The sequence below is a fragment of the Pteropus medius genome, unplaced genomic scaffold, assembly GCF_902729225.1.
Source record: "Pteropus medius unplaced genomic scaffold, Ma_sr-lr_union100, whole genome shotgun sequence".
NCBI classification, from domain to species: domain Eukaryota; kingdom Metazoa; phylum Chordata; class Mammalia; order Chiroptera; family Pteropodidae; genus Pteropus; species Pteropus medius.
This window is the reverse complement of record NW_024352784.1, coordinates 2,605,932-2,626,352: the sequence shown is the minus strand read 5'-3', so window position 1 is coordinate 2,626,352 and position 20,421 is coordinate 2,605,932. Positions and strand designations below refer to the sequence as shown.

The following is a 20,421-nucleotide window of genomic DNA, read 5'->3' as shown; positions in this document are numbered from 1 at the left end:
GGATGGAGCAAACAATATAGTTTAGATTATACTCAAAGGGGATTATAGCCAAAACAAAGCATATATGTCCTGGAGAATCCCAGAAAGGTTAGAGATTCTAGAGTATCAAGTTTGATGAAGTGAGACTGAAAATAGAAGAGGAGAATCAATGCAAAGTATATTATAAAATAACTACACCCCATCATCCTCCTAAGCCTTGATGCTCAAGAGATAGGCCAAAATATCAGAGTGTACCTCTGATGAAACCCAGTTAACATATGGAAACAACAAAGACAACTAATTTGAGTGTTTACATCATCCCAGAGCTAACACTTAGATAACGGCTGGTTCCTGCATTACTTAAAATGAAACCTACTGGTAAACAATCTCTACCCAAACACACAAGTAGTCAGTGAACCTTATATTGTTTTATTCTTAAATGTAAATGGAAAGAATCACCATGCATTAAAGAGTAAGACCAAATAAAAAATAATCCTGATGATTTACGGAAAAGAAGAATCTGTACAAACATCAGAATCAGCTTTAGCATAAAAAATTTTCATTGCCAATTAACAAATTCAGTTTCAAGAACAAACTATATCTTGGAACCAGATGCTTAAAAGAAAAGGAACTCTGAGAGAACAAGAATTCTTATAAATTAAAAAATCCAAAATGCTGAGACAACCAAAAATCTCCTAAAAAGCAGAAATACAGCAGGGGGAAAAAAAGAAAAACCCAAAGATTTATGACAGAAAGGTCTAAGCAAATCACTGAAATTTCAGCACAAGAGATAATCTTAAATGCTTTTGAGAGTGGGGGAAAAAAGTCTCAAGCATGAGAAAGACATTAAACTACTCATCAGTAATGGTTAATACAAGAAAGAATATAGTAAAAGTTCTGAGGGTAAACTATTTTCAAACCAGAATTCCATAACATTAAAGTGTGAGGAACAAATGACGATATTTTCAGATCTGTAAGTAGTCAAAGGTTACTTTACATATACACTTTACTTGAAAATACATTCAAGAAAATTCAAGAAATATCCAGGACACAGCAGTTCCCACTGAGTAGACCTGAAGGGACTATCCTAGAGCAATGCTGAAGGCTTAGGGAATAATGATTTCAATGGCTACAGGATAGGGAGATCAAAGAATGATGGATTCAGGGTAAAGAATTATGATACTATCCTTAAGAATCTGGACTAGTTTAGGAAGGCGATATAGGCTGGTAATGCAAGGGGAAAAAAAGAATAAGAAATTCCAGGAAAAGCTGTATGACAAAGGTGTACTTGGCTAGGCAGCAATGTTTTCATAGCTATAATAAAATGGTGTGTTCACTTGCAACTTTTATGCTTCAACCAAAGAAGACAGAAATAACTGTAGGACAGAACATGTTATCAACTTCATCAACATAAAAATATAAAGATGGCAAAAGAAATGAGGGAAAGAGAAGGGTAAGGAAGGGCATTGATAGTCTTATTTGACTAAGGGGAGTCAAGAAATAACTATCTCCTAGTTGACAGAGAAGAAAAAGTATATAAGGACACAACTCAAATTTGCAAAGGCTTCTCAAAATGTGGTACATGGATCAAGATAGTACAGAAGATGAATTTAAACTTCTGTCTATCTATGGTACTCTATGCCAGGTGATAGCAATTTTCTTTTATGGTAGAACATGGTTTCCTTTAAAAAAGATACTTAAGTTAAAAAGTAAGTTAATCTTAAATTAGAAATAATAATAAAGGTGGCAGGCAGGTTTCACAAAAACTGGGAAGAGGTATTCAAATAAATGAAGTATAAAAAACACTTCAATAGATAAAACTAAACTTAGGAAAATTAGTTACATTGGAAGAAGTGAATAAAAAACAGTGTGATAAATAAACAGGGTGATAAATGAGCATTAAATTCTCATCTACCATTAGTAATTTAAATTTACTTAGATTTAATAAAGCAAAACACAGCAATATAAGTACATCATTTAGAAAGCCAACTTAATTACATACCAGATGAATTAAAAGCTGTAACAAAAGTAGTTTCTTTGGGGGAGCAGGCCTGGGAATGGGCAAGCACTAAATAATTATTCATGTATGTATATACTGCTTTTGTAGGAATGAACAGAGGTGGAGTAGAAAATCAGGTCAGTAAGTTAAGTATTAGCAAGAAATAAACTGAATAAAGCCTTCTAAAGTGACTGACACTTACCTACTGGGGCCTGGGGGGCTCCAAAGCCCAAAGTGGCTGTCGTGGTATTAAATCCAGGGGCCCCAAAGGCTCCTGTACCAAGAGGCCCTCCGATCTTAGGTTGGTTGTTCCCAAACAAAGATGCCTGTCCAGCACCAAGAGCTATGGAGACAAGAGGAAAGAAAAAAGCGCCACAGAAGATCCTTTGAATATTGTACCAGAGGTCAGTTACTTAAAAATATAATACATTTGGAAACTTCATAATGACCACTCATGACAACAAAAGAGCTAATACAGTAAATGCTAACTATATGCCAAACACTGTGCTGAATACATTATATACATCATAGGCAAAATAGTTAACCTCTCTGTTATTTCCTTAACTACGAGATGATAATACATAGCTTAGATATTTAGCCTAAGATTAAAATGAATAAACACATATTAAGCATTCAGAAGATGTCTTGATAGATATTAACACTCATTAAATATTAACTAGTATCATCTTATTTAATCTTCATAAGCCTAAAGTAGAAACTATTATCCCCATTTTACAGATGAGAAAATGGAGAGTTTAGTAATTAGCTCAATGTCACAAACATAGTAAATGGTGAAATTGAGGTTCAGACCTCAGTGTACCTGACTATACAACCAGGGCTCTTAACTGCTACTGTCTATAGTAAAACAGATCTTGAAATAATTTAAAAAAGTCAATTCTCCTTAAGTTTCAATATTTGCAAATACTCAGCTGAATCTATCACAATGTCATCTTTTTGATTAACTATAGGCTAATAAAAATAGTAAAAAGTAACACTTTCAAGTGTTCCATATCTCATGAAAATTTAGACAAAGCTTTTTGTTTTATAAAAAGCTTTGTGATAAAGTTACTAAATCGATTCAAGTTTCAGCACGAATCAGATTGGATGGAATAAGAACTTATTTTCACCAGAGGGAAACTCACTACAGAAACTTGTAATGTTTTAAAGCCTAATGAATCTTGAATAAGTTACTGGCATAAATTTTTAAGAAAATTTCCATTCCTTTTTCCTCAAAAAATTACTGGCAACTTGGAAGATCTGAAGTTCCTTTTAATGTATCAATGCATCTTGACGGAGATATGGTTTACCAGGAAAATCAAGAAAATTACTTCAAAGATATACCTGGAGGTCAAAAATATTGAATGGGATACTGCTTTGAGATCACAACCAAAAAAAAGGAAAGCAAATTTATATCCAGAAAATCCATACACTATAAATTAGTGAGGGTGACTATTCCATCAATAAGACAAAAATATAGCAATGGGATTATTTCACCTTAAAAAGTCTAACTTTGGAACAGAGAATAAATCCTAAGCCATTAGAATTTAGAGGAAATTCAAGAAAAACTAAAATCATATTACTCCTTCAAAGGACATAGTTTTCAGCCAAATTTCAGGATTCTTTATTTTTCTAGGTAGTAAACACCTCCTTGGCCCCAAACAAAAACTTAAATGAAACCCAAATATATAAAATGAATAAAAATTTCTGTTCTGGATAGGTGTGTATTTCCTTCACTTCTGCAGCAGTTCTGGTAAAGAACCATAAAACTGTCTAAAAAACCACTGTATATCAGTAACACACAAAAGAATAACAAAAGGCGCTATGAGGTTCAGATGATCTGGAAAGGAATTATCATAATTATCAATGGAAAAATACATATTCTATCCAGACCTGTCTTATATCATGCACATGATTTTTTATGCTTAAAGGACTTACTAGGGACATTCTGATGTATGATAATGTTAATTTATGAAATGTGCTATATTTATGATTAGTTGTACGAATCATAAGGAAGCTAGCTATATGGGGGACGCCATGGTAACAGTGGCTCTAGAGACTCCAAAGATGCTGAAAGATAAAGTGAAAATGATTATATTACTTTTAAGATCTTCTAATAAATGTTAGAATTTAGTTTTATCAATGCTATCTATCTTGGGGTAGATTTTTCTGTGTATATATTTGTGTGATAATTAACTTTACTACATGTATTCTTCAACTTATCACTTTGTAGAAAATTTTAAGAACTAAAATCTTACTATTATTAACTACCAAGAAAATGGCATACTACTGATAATTCTGACAGTTAATATCACTGTGAAGAAGAAACTGATACTCCCATGATTTAATGAATATGCCTTAGTTTAAGCACATTAGGAAAAAAGATCACACACCAAAGGATAAAATATTTTATACTAAGATTGATCACTTAAATCTAAGTGTAGTATCTCTATAGTCAATATTCATGAAGTATGCAAAGGCCCATGTTACAGGGCAATTTACTCCTGCTGCGGTACAAATGTGAATCTCAACACTCAAAACAAGCTGCTGCACAGAAATACTCACTTAGCTAATGTACCCCCCAAAACACAACCTAAAGCTACAATGTTATTCTTCTTGAGATATCATGAAATGCAGAGTTCAGAAATGCAAATGTTTGTGTACAATAGTCTCCAGACATATTCCTCTCAAACCTAAAAGTCTGCTTTAGCAGATGTAAGCATCAAAGGATTCAGATACTGTGAGCTTGGTGAATCTCGCAATTCTCGGTTCCCTAAATGATCTGCTGCTAAGGTTGGGGGTGTAAAATTCTTTATTAACTGTATTTGGCTTTTAGTCCATAGGGACAAGACATGAATGAGGAATATATAGCAGTAATAAAAATGTAATTTGTTGTCTGTGAGGTAGAACTGTTTAAGGAAAATGGAATATATTCAAATTAATAAAGAGGCTGAGATGTAACATTATTGTGGAATAAAAGACAACAGCACCAGAAAAAGTTATAGAACATTTTATAACCCTGGACTACAGAAGACATTGCTAATCACAACCTGCAAGACCCAAAAGCCGAAGAGGAGAGAATGACAATTCTGACACATAAAAATAAAACTTGATTAGTAAGATACCATAAACAAAATTAAAGACTTAGTGCAAATACCTGTAACATCCAAGCCTTCAACTTATTGTTCATAAACTGCCTAGAGTCAAATCTACCCTTGAAAAAACCCTTAATTTGCCCATACCAAAGCTAATTTTTCCTCTAGGAATAGAAGAGAACACTGATGTCAGATAATATATTCTATTTAAGTTTAGGGATTACATTGTACAAAAACATAGAGCTTTTTAGTTTTTATTTCTTGCAAAATACATGCGGAAGAATTTGGTAAGTTAAAATGCTCAAATGAAACCCTATCATACTACCGAAGAGAGTTAATATCCACTCTCTCAAAAATAAAGAAATAATAATCAAATATTATGAGTAAGAAATTCAAAGATTCAAATGGCCAGTAAACATACATAAGGATATGTTACCAGTAATCAGTGAAGTGCAAATGAGAATATACCAATTCCTACTATCATGCATGCAAACATGAAAAAGTCCAACAATATAAAAAGAGCACGGGAAAATGAGTACTTTCATAAAATATGAGTAAAAATAAAAATGGGAATTCTTTTCAGAAGGCAAATTGGCAAGACTGACCAAAATTCAAAATATGTGTATCTTCTGGCACAATTCCAATTCTAAGAATCAATCGTATATATTATTAATATACACAAAATTATGTAACAAAGATCTTCATTGTTGCATTGCTAGTAATATCAGATAACTTAAATGTCCATTAACGGGGAAAAAGATAAATAAATTATGCTGTGTGTATGAATTCTGGGGTTATGTGTATATATGCACATGATGAAACACTAAACAGTTATATTGAAAGACTGAGTTAGATCTATACATACTGACCAAAAGAAAAAATATATGCCCAAAATGTCATGGGAAAAGAACGAAATACAGAATACTATATATAAAGTAGCTGCTTTCTTTCTAAAACATGACTGACTGTACTGTAGTAAACAATATGAAATACAATGATATATATAACTGAAACAAAAGTTAAATAAAATACTTAACCTTGCTTCATACAATAGATTTTTTCTCAATTCCAGTTCATTTTTAAAAAATGCTAGTTGCAGCCTACTACATTAATATTATATCCAACTAATTAATGTATGTCATCATTTGGTTTACTCATATAGAATATGGTTTCCTTTTAAGAACATAACAAAAAAGCCTATACAGAAAACACATGTACATACAAACATATATATGTATGTGAAAGCACATTTGAAAAATGTATATAAAAGGGTCTGACAAGATACATGCGAAACTTTCAATAGCTGTTACTTCACAGCTAAAAGGTGTAAGCTTTTCATGATACCTCTGTATTGTTAAATTCTTTTTAACATGCACTTTTACTTTAAATAGAAAATAAAACAATTTATAGGGTACGAAATGTGGTTCTATTAAAAAAGAGACATAAATAATCAGCATAGGAGCAAAGACAATGGGTAACTCGACAGTGGAGGCAGAGACGATGGAAATGAATGGTCTGCAAGTAAGACTACACTCATAGATGAATTTGGAAAGTAGGTTATTAACTATATGCTTAAACAACCTTGTTGAACTATACATATGGAAACACTTATTCATTTTATGAACATTATCACCTTTCAATGTTTAAAACAGCTGGGCAGGTAGAGGGGTTGCTGTCTTCAAAAACACTGAAAAATAATTATCAATAGCAGGAATAGAGACAAAAGGCATGGCATTTCAGCTGTATATCAAGGTAAAAAGAATCTGCCTAAACCTTGCAAAAACTCAGTATTTAATTACTTCAGCATGAGCTCTTATTATTAGGGTAAAAAAGCTTCCTTGATAAATAGTTCATGGTCTCAAATCCCTGTTACAAAGGTAATATAAGGGAACTGAAAGTTACTAATGTCACCAAATGAACAAGTCTCATATCAAATACTGAAAATCCCAGATAGCCTAGGATTATCAGAGGACAAATATTTCGTAGAAAGGGAACATACAACCTCTAAGAGAAATGTGTCAATGTTTTAAAACCTGGTAAAGCGTAACTGCTGAGACTGTTTTATCTTCTGTGAAAATGAAAATCTAGACCTCTTATTTCCAGTCTGTGATCATGCACAAGTCTTAGGTTCCAGCAATTAGAGAGCCAAAATATATCACTTTCTAAATTTCACAGTACAGTTCCTTACCTGTTCCAAATCCCGCGCTAAGCCCAGTTCCCAGAGTCCCAGGCCCTGGTTTACTTCCAAAAAGACTATTCCCGCTGGTATTTGTGCCAAAACCTAGAAAGACAAAAGAATGAGTGGACTGTACTTTTAACACAACTCTCTTTCCTGTATGGGAACTTATAACAGTCTAACCCTAAATTTTACATCCTTTCAGTTATTATTTAGAAATTCTAAATGGTAGGCTAAATTAAATTTTGATGCCTGTAAACAGACCCTACAAGTCTTCCTATTAATAACATTTCTGGACTGAAATTTCAATTCAGTATAGGATAATATCCATTATTAAAAGCAAAGTGATTGTGCGTGAGCTTGAGAAACATTCTCTTTGTAAGGCTCCAACCTACATTTTATGTTTAATTATTGGAAGGAAAACTGATTCCCTCAAACTTTCACTAAAAAATTAAGACAGTCGACAAAGATACTTTAATGAATCTAAAGGTTCTTGCTAAGAGGAAAATACCTATAAAAATCCCTACAGCAGCTTTTGTTTTTGAACAGACAGACCTTATATGAATAATATGTGGCAGATCACACGAGGAGCGCTTTTAATTGTGTCATACTCAATTAAAAGCGCTCCTCGTGTGATCTGCCACATATTATTCATATAAGGTCTGTTGAGTAGGCAGTACTTCATTTTTGTGGCATAATTAGCTCACAGGAGCACTCAAGGACTCAGCCAGTTGATATTACAAAAAGATAATCTATGAATAACTTTTCTTGAATTGTATCATTATCAGAGATGATGGAGAGTTAAACTATCCTCCCTCACTATGACCCATCATTCAGAAAAGCCCTGATTCTCCCCTCTGAAGTCCAAAGATGTCCCCACAAAGATACCCATATTTCATTATTATTTCTCTTTTGTTCAGATATGTCTATATAGTTTCTGTACTCCTTTTGGAGCTACAAACAAAAAGCTAGTAAGTTTATCATTAATCTCTTTTGATAAGAGAAAAAAAAATCAATCATGGGCCAGTAAATCCTGTTTGTGAAAAGTCTTTTTAAAAGGCATCATGGCGGCGGGGGATGGGGGGGCGCGGGGGCGAGGTGAAGGAAAGGCATTATGGAGAAGAACAAGTATAAAAGATTTACAGAACAAAGAGAGTATCTTGAACTATATGGCAATATCATCAACTAAAAATATTATACTTTTGTTGTGCCAATATTTGAATTATTACCTCAATAAATAGATCAAGAAAAAAAACTGGAAGAATTTAATCAGTTTGAAAACATATTTCTAAAGTCATTTAAAAATCCAAGCAAGTAATATGACTTAATCTCAATACATTTATTTCATACATTCATTAAATCTTTTCTTCAATCATGCTAATAGTTATGCCACAAAAATGAAGTACTGCCTACTCAAGCACAATTTTTTAAAAAGAAAAAACTAAAAAAATGTACCTTGAGATTCTTTTTTTTTGAGTTAAAATTTAACCAGAAAGGATCATCCATCCCCATTATCAGCAGAAAACAAAATATTTGTGAACTACCTCAAACCCACAGGAGGGAAATAAATTCCACTTTACACTGTTTATACCACACACTTCCTCCGATTCTTACTGACAAAAGTTTATCAACTCTGTTATTTCAAAACAATTTTTAAAATTAAGGATAATTAATCAATGGTCAATTAATTTACGACAAAGGAGCCAAGAATATACAATGGGGAAAGGACATTCTTTTCAATGAATGGTATTGGGAAACTGGACAGCCACATGCAAAAGAATCAAACTGGACCACCATCTTATACCATACATAAAAATTAACTCAAAACAGATTAAAGACTTGAACATAAGACCTGAAACCATCTAACTCCTATAAGAAAACATAGGTAGTAAGCTCCTTGATATCTGTCTTGGTGATGATTTTTCTGATCTGACATCAAAAGCAAAGCAACAAAACCAAAAATAATCAAGTTGAGACTACATCAAACTAAAAAGCTTCTGCTCAGCAGAGGAAATCATCAACAAAATGAAAAGGCAACCTAGAGAATGGGAGAAAAGATTTGCGAATCATGTATCTGACAGGTTAATATCCAAAATATTAACAGCAAAACAATCAATCTGATTTAAAAATAAGCAGAGGATCTGAATAGACATTTTTCCAAAGACAACATACAGATGGCCAACAGGTACATGAAAAGGTGCTGAACATTATTAATCATTTGAGAAATGCAAATCAAAACCACCATAAGGTATCACCTCATACCTGTTACAATGGCTATCATCAAAAAGTATTGGCAAGGATGTGCAAAACAGGGAATCCTTGTGCACTGTTATGGAAATGTGTAGCGCAGCCACTATGGACATTGGTATGGAGGTTCCTCAAAAAATTAAAAATAGAACTACCACACAACCCAGCAATTCCACTTCTGGGTATTTATCCAAAGAAAATAAAAAACTTAATTCAAAAAGAGATATAAGCCATCTTCACAGCAGCATTATTTACAATAGCCAAGATCTGAAACCAACCTGTGTCCACTGAGGGATGAATGAATAAAGAAAATGTGGTGTATGTTATGTATATAATATATAATATATGCAATAAATACATAAAATGAAATAGTATTCAGTTATAAGAAACAAGGAAATCTTGCCATTTACAACAAGATTAACCTTGAAGGCATTACATTTAGTGAAATAAGTCAGGGAAAGACAATGACATATGATCTCACTTATATTTGGAATCTTAAAAAATAAAAAAACAAAAACAACAACAATAAAAAAAAAACCTGTGCTCACAGATACAGAGAACAGATCAGTGGTTGCCAGAGGCAGGAGGTGGGTGATAGGTGAAATAGGTAAAAAGGGGGAGGGTGTCAAAAGGTGTAAACTTTGTTACAAAATAAGTAAGTCATGGGGATATAATGAACAGCATGGTAACTACAGTTAATAATACTGTATGCATATTTGAAAGATGATCAAGAGAGTAGATCATAAAAGTTCTCATCCCCAAAAAAACTTTTGTAACTATGTACGGTGACTGGTATTAACTAGACTTACTATAGTGATCATTTCTCGATGTATACAAATATCAAATGATTACATACTTGAAACTAACATGTTAAATATACCTTAAAAAAACCCAAAACTTACAAATGTTTATGTATACAAAGAGCTCCTTCTGTCCCTTAACCATGCAGCATAGAAGAACCATTGATTTATTGCTCAGTATCATCTTACCAATACCCAAAAGATTGTCAGCCTCTTTAAATTGTTGCTTACAAGTGTTGGCAACCTTCCTGTAATTTCTCTCCTGAAACAACACTCTTCTTCATTCAGAAATTTAGACACTCATATAGTCAGTTAATCTCAAACTTGTCCCTGTCAGGAATATTTACCAACAAAATGAGCTAATGACTTTAAAGAATGACATAAGGATTTGGCAAGACCAACTGCAGCTGGTATCCGCATCTTTAACTCTGTGGATTAATCACCATCAGGACAAAACACAATCCGTTACTGGATAATGTGCAACTAACAATAACATAATGATGTTCCAAATCTTTGTATGACCTTATTCAATTTCCAGATTTGTTGTATGACTTATTTCTAAATCAGAAGATTACCTCTGCCCACAAAATCAAAGTGGAGAGCTTCCCAAGAAAACAGAAATATCAAAGAAAGCCTTACATAGATCTGGATCCGTCAAGTAATAACGGAATGATAATATCACCCGAGAGTAGAATAAAATTCACTAGCCTGTAATTCCCATAAGACTTATAATTAAATAGACTTATAATTAAATCCTTCCTCTCAGGGCCCTATTTATTTATTAATTCATTTAACAAACTTTTAGCGAACAACTACTCTATGCCAGGTACTAGGTCGACGATGGGGGAAAAAAAATTGACCATTAAAATTCAGCACAAAAACTAGTGAGGCGTATCAGATAAAGATGAGAACTTTCATTTATAAATCACTGAACATAAGTATAAACACACTCATAAAAAAAAAAAATGCACCAAATTAGAAATCTGTAATCATGGAATAACAAAATATATTTTAGAAGTCCAGCCTACTTTATCAAGTATTGCCTACACAAGCACCCTGTCGGATTGAAATGATTGAAATAACATTTAATTCTGAATATGAAGTGCTACAAAAAAAAACATGCATTTTCAAAGGAAGCAAAAACTGGTTTTGGAGGGGGTTAAAAAAATAACAGATATACAATGGTTTATGGCCCTCCAAAGCGTACATACACCAAATATGATATATATGTGCTATTAAAATATCATGGGGTTAGAAGATGAGTAAGAAAAAAATAGTCTACAATGGCTCTTTGGGGAAGAGTGATACTGATTAAAAAAAAAAAGGTTGAACAACAATGATTTAATGCTTAAGTAAATTAATTTTATAAACAAAGACAAGTAAACAAAATAGGTGTCCATACTAACCAAGTCCACTGCCTCAAAATCATTCTTTCATAGAGTGGAATCAAGAAGAATTATAAGTGGAACAATAATCATTACTAGGACTGAGCAAGTAACTAACAAAAGGGGTTAAAGAAATCAAATAGAATACATAAATTTAGGAATTGATACCTGACAAGGACCTTCATATTTCTGTGAAAACATATAACCTTCCAAAGGATGCTTAATGTAGTCTCTTTCTCGAGTACAAGATCATTTAAAACCTCATTTAAAAACAATGTAACTGCTGACCTATGGCAAATAACTATGTCTTTGCACTCACTGGCAGATGAAACTCTTAAATACTCAAACTGCTATTTCACTTGATGATAAAATACTTTCCACATTGTATTTACCACAAATTATGCTTTGTTTGAAATTAATATTTCCATTAAACGGGTTTTAATTTTTCCAACATATTTCCGAAGAGTAGATTAGGGTTTGTTATGTAAATTATTGTTCAATCTTATTTGAATTTGCCAAATTTTAAAAAATGAACATGTACTTAAAAACGAAGCTTTTGCAACTATAAGAAAACTGAATAATCCCCTAAACCAGAAAGGCTTCAACTGTCAATAAGAATCATTGAGTCTCAAAAAACAACAAAAAATTTTTAAAAAAGAATCTCACGTGTACACTATACCTCCCAGTTTGAAACCTGGCTGAACAGAATATGTTATTTCATCCAAATGCAGTTCATTTATGGTTTCTCAACTATCAGTAAGATAACCCAAAGAAAATGTTTCCCGATTTTGAAAAAAATCTATTTCCATTAGAGAACCAACTTTATGCAAAGTATTGCTGCAAGTGATGAATGGCCCATTTTATCCAAAGCAGGGAATTCAAAAAATATGAATAAAGAAAGGCAATTTTACATATCTCTAAGTATCTCAACCCATGTTCATGATTTTTAAACCTTTCCCTCTTGTACCTCACATCAAGCCCTGGCTTACCTGAGAATTTTAATATTCCCAATCATATGAATCAAGAGAATGATGTGTGGTATAGTCAGTGTAACTTTAAGAGAGCCAAACCTGCTTTTTATATGTACCAAAATTGGAAGTGTTTGTATTGGTTCCTAAAGTCAGGGTTGGTTTGTTACCAAAGAGCCCGCCACTGGTTGTACCAAATGAAGGAGCACTGGTTGTGCTGGTTCCAAATGTAGTAAGCTTGTTATTGCCAAACAGGGTCTAAAAAGAAGAGAATACAGGAAAATTTTAAGTAGTATAACGGCACACACCAAATGGCAAATAGAGGTTACCTCAGGTATACTGGATTGGGTGTGGGGTAAGGAGAGATGTCATCACATTTATGAAAAAGGTTGAAGGAAGATAAAAACTATCTGAAAATAAATCAATCTGAGCAAGATAAACTTTATAAATACAGAATGCTCCTGGCCTGAGAAATTAATGGAATCCCTCAGCAAATATAAGATTTCAGCGAAGAAAAGAAGAAAATAACATGGAAATCAAATATTTTTTACCTGGTAACAGAAATGAATCATGCATTTAGTATCATTTATTTAATTTTCCAGTAGAAACAGTTACAATAAAAAAATTTATACATGCTACAACATGAATAAACCTTTAAAATACCATGCTAAGTGAAAGAAATCAGTCACAAAGACACCAAATTATGTGATTCCATTTATATGAAATGTCCAAAATAGGTAAATCCATAGACAGAAAGGATATCTGAGGTGATTGGAGGTAATGAGAAGTGGGTACAAATGAGTATGAGGTTTCTTTTTAGGGTAATTAATATGTTCTAAAATTGATTGGTGATAGTTGCACACTCTGAGAATATACTAAAAACCACTGAATTGTAAACTTTAAAAGGGTAAATCGTATGGCATATGTGAATTATATCTCAGTAAAGTTATTAAAAAATAAGAACTTTCTGAAAAGCATTAAATAATTTTCTAAATTTCTCACATCAATTAGCTGCCCAAAGTTAAGAAGAACTGATTTCAAACTCCACACACACACACAAAAATTACGTTTTGTAAATTTTTCTTTTTTTTTGAAACCTCCCACGACAGCATATTCAAAGCTTTTTATAATGGGCACATAAAACAAATTGTTTCATACTGATTTTCTCATCTAAAGTGGTAAGATAAAATTTACTTCTGTTTTTACTTTGCTTCAAGTATATAACTGAATAGTAATTTTTTTACTTAAATGACTTAACAAAGAAAATAACTCAGTTAAGCCTCCAGCAGTATGAGAATAGTGAGAATACCAACAACTTTGGCAACTTGACTGACACCAGAAATATTTAATTCTCGAATATCATACCAACCTGCCATCCAAAACAGAGGTTAGAACTAGGAGTTAAAAATTACCTGATTTTAAGAATGAAAGCATCTCAATTTAGACTCAACAATTTAACTGGAGTGATATTTTGCTATCAGAAGAAAACCGCGCACAAAAGCACTGAGGCAAAGAAGTTTAAAAAAGAACTTACTATCTGAAAATTAACCTATTAGAGTTACCTAGTTTTAATTTGCACCAAATAACTTTTAGTTACCATCAGTATCAAATCATATAATATACCCAATAAAATACTTGAAAGATAGCCAAACCTTTTTTAGAAAGTTCTTTAACAGATTTAGACACATCTTTATATAACAAACAAGTGTAAAAACCTACCGAACCAACAGCACCAAATCCAGTATTGGTCTGCCCAAAGAGACCTGTTCCTGTTCCAAATGCTGTCCCAGTGCTGGTGTTTGTAGCTGTCCCAAAAAGACCTCCAGGCTGAGAGGCTTGCGTTACTCCAAATAAACCCTGCAAAAGGTAATTTAGATTAAAAGATATTCCACAAGTTTTAAGAGTCTTAGATTAATAATTGTTGCCATTTAAAACAAACTTATGTGACAGGTACTATGCCAAATATTTTACATAGAACATCTCTTTTCTACACAACAGCCCTAAAAAGCATGGCCATTTTTCCAGAAGTAAATAAAGCTCACAGCAGTTAAAAATTTGCCTAATGTCACAGCTCCTGAGTGACAGGACCAGAAATTCATACCTACATCTAAACCCAATGAGCTCCTAGGTCCTCAGCAACCAATAAGACACTAACTCTTGTGCTCCAAGAGATATCAGGGTTGCAACGCTGACAACAAAATATGATAGGGTGCTTCATTTTCAGAAAGTTCAAGAATCAACAATGAGGTGGGGAATGGACTATGAATCAAATAACTGAAAATAATCAAATTAATCTGGACAGAGGCAGGATTGTAATGTTAAAAAGTTTTAATCTGACATGAGAAACTACAGATTTCAAGTAAGTGAAGTTTGTATCATCCAATGTTTAACATATTTTATTGATGCATTAGTTAACAAAAGAAAAACACTGCTCTGAAAGACTATTGCTGAACTGAGAAATCAATGTAGCATTTTTAAACACTACGTCAATTATGTCATTGAGACATAATTCAAATACCGTAAAATTTACCCATTTAAAATGAACTGATTATTCAGTGATTATTTGGTATGTTCAGAGTTGTACAACCATCCTCAGTCTTCAAATTTAGAAACATTTTCATCCAAAAAGAAACCCTGGGCCCATTAGCAATCACTCCCCATTCCTAGGTATCCAACTATTAATCTACTGTGTCCATGGATTTGTTCATTCAGAACATTTCATATAATGAAATCATACAAAATGTAATCTTTAGTGAGTGGCTTCTTTTATTTAGCACGTTTAAATGGTCAATCCATGTTGTAGCATGTATCGGTCAGTACTTCATCCCATTTTATGGCTAAATAATATTTCACTGTATGGATATACATTTGTTTATCCATTCAGCATAGACATTTGGGTTATTTCCATCTTTCAGCTGTTATGATAATCTGTGTACAAATTTTTATGTTTTCATTTCTCTTGGAGAAATACCAAGGTGTGCAACTTGGTATTTATGGTATATATGGTAACCCTGCTTAGCATTTTGAGGAATCACTAAAATGTTTTCCAAAGTGGTTGCACCATTTTACATTCCTTCCAGTAATGAAGATTCCAATTTTCCTAAATTCCTGAAAACACTTATTATTGCCTTTTTGCTTATAGCATTCCTAGTGGGTATGAAGTAGTATCTCATTGTGGTTTTGATAGGCATTTCCTTAATGACTACTGATGTTGAGTATCTTTCCATGTGTTTATCAGCCATTTACACATCTTCTTTGGAGAAATATCTATTCAGGTCTTTGGCTCATTTTTTAATAAGTTATTGATTTGTTATTGAATTATAAGCATTCTTTATATGTTCTGGATACAAGTCCTTTACAAGATACATGACTTGCAAATATTTTCTCCCATCTGTAGTTATTTTCTTTCTTGATTGTATCCTTTAGACTCACTAAAGTTTTTAATTTTGATAAAGCTCAATCTATTATTTTCTTTTGCTGCTTTTACTTTTGGTGTCATAATCTAAGAAACCACTGCCCAACTCTTTTTCTTTTAAGAGTTTTACATTTTAGTTCTTACATGTAAGTATTTGAGTTAATTTTTATAATTATCACGATGGTGTGAACAAAGTGCCCAACCTCATTCTTCTGCACAAGGAAAATCAGTTGTCCTAGTATCACTTGTTGAAAAGATTATTCTTTCCCCTACTGAATTATTTTGGTACTCTTACTAAAAATTCAACTGTCTATGTGAGGGTAAATTCCAAGGTTTCTAATCAATAAATCATACCTCAAATTAATCATTAATTTTACACTTCCCTAAAAGAGTCACTAGAAATAAACTGGTAATAATGAGAGAACTTTCTTTTTCTTTCAGCACAGAAGTAGCAATTATCCAATGTGGTTCTGAGTTTTAGTTCTCCTTTTATTTTAACGAATTCCTTTGCCTAACTCTGCATAAGGGAGCAAGGTGAAAGAACATTCTGAAATATTCTGCTAGTATTTTCTCTTATACTCTATAGAATGGCCGCCGTCAATGTCCAGGCTTCAGGATGGCAAACTCTAGCACACTAAGCAGATATTAGTGATAAGAAAATATGCTCAGAAAAGGTAAGTGACTTGCTCAACAGCCTCTCAACAAGTACAGACTGGAAACTAGGTCTTAATTATTAAAAAATTTTGCTCTTTTTCCTTTACCACATACCATCAACCCTTAAGAAACGTAGAACTTGCTGGTTTGACATCATTAGAAGCCTTATTACTTAGCTCTATAAAGACCTGGAGTTAACTAAGGGCCTGTTTCCTTACCATGGTGTTGGTGCTTGGCTGTCCTAGTGTGCTGGTATTACCAAAGGAAAAGCCAGTGTTCGGGGTGGTTATGGCCTGAGCAAATGGTTTGCTGAAGAGGCTGGTCGTTTGCTGATTTGGTTGGCCAAAGAGACCACCTGGATTTGTTCCAAATCCAGTCGTACCTTTCAGGAAATAGAAATAAAAGAAAAGAAAAATGGAGGAAAAACCACCCCCAAACCTCACATTATCCAGTTACTACAATAATCTCCTTATACTGATTACATATCTAAATTACTCTATTCAAACTGGACATCTGTTTCATTTTCCACACTCCTTCACCTAACTCCAGATTTGCTGCAGACTTTAATTCCTACAATACTCTGACCCCAAGAACATGGCTGTGCTAAGAAACCTTTCTGTGAGCCCACAGCTTTCTTCTATTTTAGAAGATACCGTGCTACACTCAGTCTATGAATGTACTTTAACCTTGTAGGGCAAAGACTTCCTTCTTTCACATCTCAAATCAAGTCAATCCATCAGAAAATCCCATCAGTTCCATAATCAAATTAGGTCCAGAATCTGACATTCTTACCATCTCCACTGCACCATTCTCATCCAAGCCACAATCATTTCTTGTGTAGACAGAGCAATAGCTTTTCTAACCTATTTGTTTCCATCCTTGTTCCCTTACAGTCTATTCTTAATATAGCAGCCTTCAGAATGATCCTTCCCTCATAATCACATGACTTCTCTTTCTAAAACCTCAAATGGCTTCCCGACACAAATAAAAATTCAAATCTTGACACGGGCCCACAAAGTCTTACAAAATATTGTCCCTATATCCCCCAGTCCTTCCCCTGTTCTCTCCTCTTTGTCAAAAACTCAGCATTTTTAGATTTATAGTTTCCTCTAGCTGAAATGCTTTTCCCCCTAGAAATCTATATAGCCTTATATCCTTCACCTTCTTCAGATTTGTCACTGCTCAAATGTTATCTCATCAGGAAAGCCCTTTTTAACTATTTTCACTTAAAACTGTATGTCTTCTCACCTCCACATATGTTTCAGGCACTCCCTATTTCTCCAGTGTCCCTGAATTATTTTTCTCATAGCACTTGTGACAAAATGATAACTATGGTTTCCTTTTTGTCTGTCCCTCCTCAATATGGCCCAATGTGATGTCAAGTGCTTACTAGTTCCAAAGGCTGTTTTGTTCTGACCATATGCAAAGCCTGAATTAGTGGTAGAGGAGCTGAAGAGTCCTGTTGCACTGGAGGTGGCCGGAGAAGACCCAAACAAGCCAGTTGTGGTACCTGCTCCCACCTGGTTCTGCGGGCCTTTCCGGTTAGCCTGATAATCCTCTAAACGAAGTTCCTAGAGAGAAGGAAAACATATTTCCAATCTTAATATGTAGCCAAAAAAAGTGATTTAGGAGACTAAATACTTGAATTTAGTATTCAAGTTCTATGTTCATATACGAACCATGACTAAAAAACAGAAAACTATGAATGACATTAACTTAATATCATTACAGAAGAACATTTACAATAGTGTACAGTGGACATTAAAATTCATAATTGTCATAAAACTACAGGCCAAAGGACCAACCACATCTCAATTTTAATTCTTTTATAAATGATTCTTTTAGTATAATGCTGTAATACTCCCACTCTAAGTGTAAAAATTAGTTGATTAAAAGATGAAGATTCTGGAGAGTTTGGAAAATTTAAGGAAAAAAGGGATAAAGTTTAACAGTTTTGTCTCAGGGTGTTTTCTGCATTTTCCAATAAAGCAAACACAGTTGGAGTATAGAAAGAAGCAACAGCTACAAATAGGGATGACAGTCAAAAGGTACAAAGAACTATTTTACACAGCATTGAGAACGAACACACTAACTTCATGCAACAACATGGATGATCTCAACTTTGAAAGACAGACTTAAGTATACATAATGTAAGATTCCATTTATATACAGAAATGAGCAAAACATGGGAAGTTAGAATAGCAGTTACCTTTGAAAGGGGAGGATTATGACTGGGAGCAGGGTACAAGGGGGACATTAGGGATGCTGGTAATCTTATGTCTTGATTTGGATCCTGGTTATATGGGTGTGTTCACTAAGTGAAAACTTACTACGTTGTATATTTATGACTTTGCATAAGTTTACTAAAAATACATGTATGAGCACACATATACACATTACCCAGTGTAGTGTGGGCAACATTCGATCAGAACAGACTACTAGTAGTCTATAATGGTGCATAAAAGCTGAATATTATCCTTGCCTAAAGTAATACATATCTATAAATAATACATTAATTTAAAAATTTTTTTGATTATTTAATGTTAATTTTTTACATAAACTCAATGTAAACGAATTGATTCTAAAAATAATCAAAATCATTTTCAAAAACTACTTTCCAATAGATTTAAAAGGTTAGGCTGATATCCTGTATACATTTTACTGACCTCTAGTGACTTGCTTTCATATTCTTTCATTGCAGTAATACACTGGTGCTTGGTGCTGATATTAGTACTAACTCCAGCTTTAACCATAGTATCTGTACCAGTTGGAGGCTACAAAGGAAGACAAAGGCAAATGTGAAAGTCTAAAGCAAACATGTAAATCCAAGCTTTATATCCCTACTTTCACAGATACAATTATTCTACCACTGAACTCTACAACTAGTCCCCCCAGGTCATTTACTAAAGAGATGGTTTCAAGGGTGCTCAATTAAATACATTGCCTTTCTCTTATCTCCCTACATTAAGGTTATTGAATAAGTCAATCTCAATAATAGTTATCACAAACTCAGAGATTAATCCTATAACCAAGCCATCTATCTACTAAAATATACTTCATATTCTCTGTGAGATAAACTTTATCTAATTTATCTTATACATTTAAACCTCTTTTTCTGAGCTATACCTCCTTTTCTGCCCTGAAGTGTCTGCTTTACAACTGTTGTTGCATTGAACAAATATGGAAGCCTGGTTTTTTCCTTATAATCATTTGAGGAAAAAGGCATGATAAACTACTAAAGATTCCTACCTATGTTGTCAGTTTTCTCAATTATTGTACTTTCTAAGAGACAATACACAGTATTTTCCACTACTGTTTATATTTAACTTTGTTTAAAATTCAGTACTATGAATTCACCATCTTACCTGAGAAATTCTTCACTTTCTGGAATGAATTTTAAGAAGTTTTGCCATGCTGTATTTTTGCCAGAGATTTCCACTAGGCTAACTCCATTTTCAGTCTATCCTAAGTATCTCTAACCAATCACATCAAGTGGTATCTTATATCAGGTGGTATTCCATATATTTTTTTAAATAAATCTTCCACTCTAACCCTCTACCCAATGCCTCTCAAAAAGCAAAGAAAACACAAAACTCTACTGCTCCATTTTGCCATTTCATCAACAAAAGTTTTATTTTTAACCAGCATACAGAATCTTGATGAATTATTTCATATATTTCCTTAAAGAAGCCTTATTTTCAATTAT

The 20,421-nt window shown here is 33.3% G+C and overlaps 1 protein-coding gene across 7 annotated transcripts in view; it reads right to left on the bottom strand.

Annotated features, from left to right (window-relative positions):
* The window catches only part of NUP98 (nucleoporin 98 and 96 precursor), an 81,804-nt gene that overhangs the window by 45,104 nt on the left and 16,279 nt on the right, over positions 1-20,421 (bottom strand). For 2 of the 7 annotated variants that reach the window (XM_039847914.1, XM_039847913.1), the window contains 7 exons: positions 19,382-19,489; positions 18,106-18,286; positions 16,934-17,097; positions 14,366-14,503; positions 12,766-12,904; positions 7,259-7,351; positions 2,181-2,321 (listed from right to left, as the gene is read on the bottom strand). In XM_039847914.1, coding sequence (XP_039703848.1) covers positions 2,181-2,321; positions 7,259-7,351; positions 12,766-12,904; positions 14,366-14,503; positions 16,934-17,097; positions 18,106-18,286; positions 19,382-19,489 — 964 coding nt within the window. The remainder of the gene's footprint in view (positions 1-2,180; positions 2,322-7,258; positions 7,352-12,765; positions 12,905-14,365; positions 14,504-16,933; positions 17,098-18,105; positions 18,287-19,381; positions 19,490-20,421) is intronic. The other 5 variants (XM_039847916.1, XM_039847915.1, XM_039847917.1 and 2 more) reach the window with 5 other exon arrangements.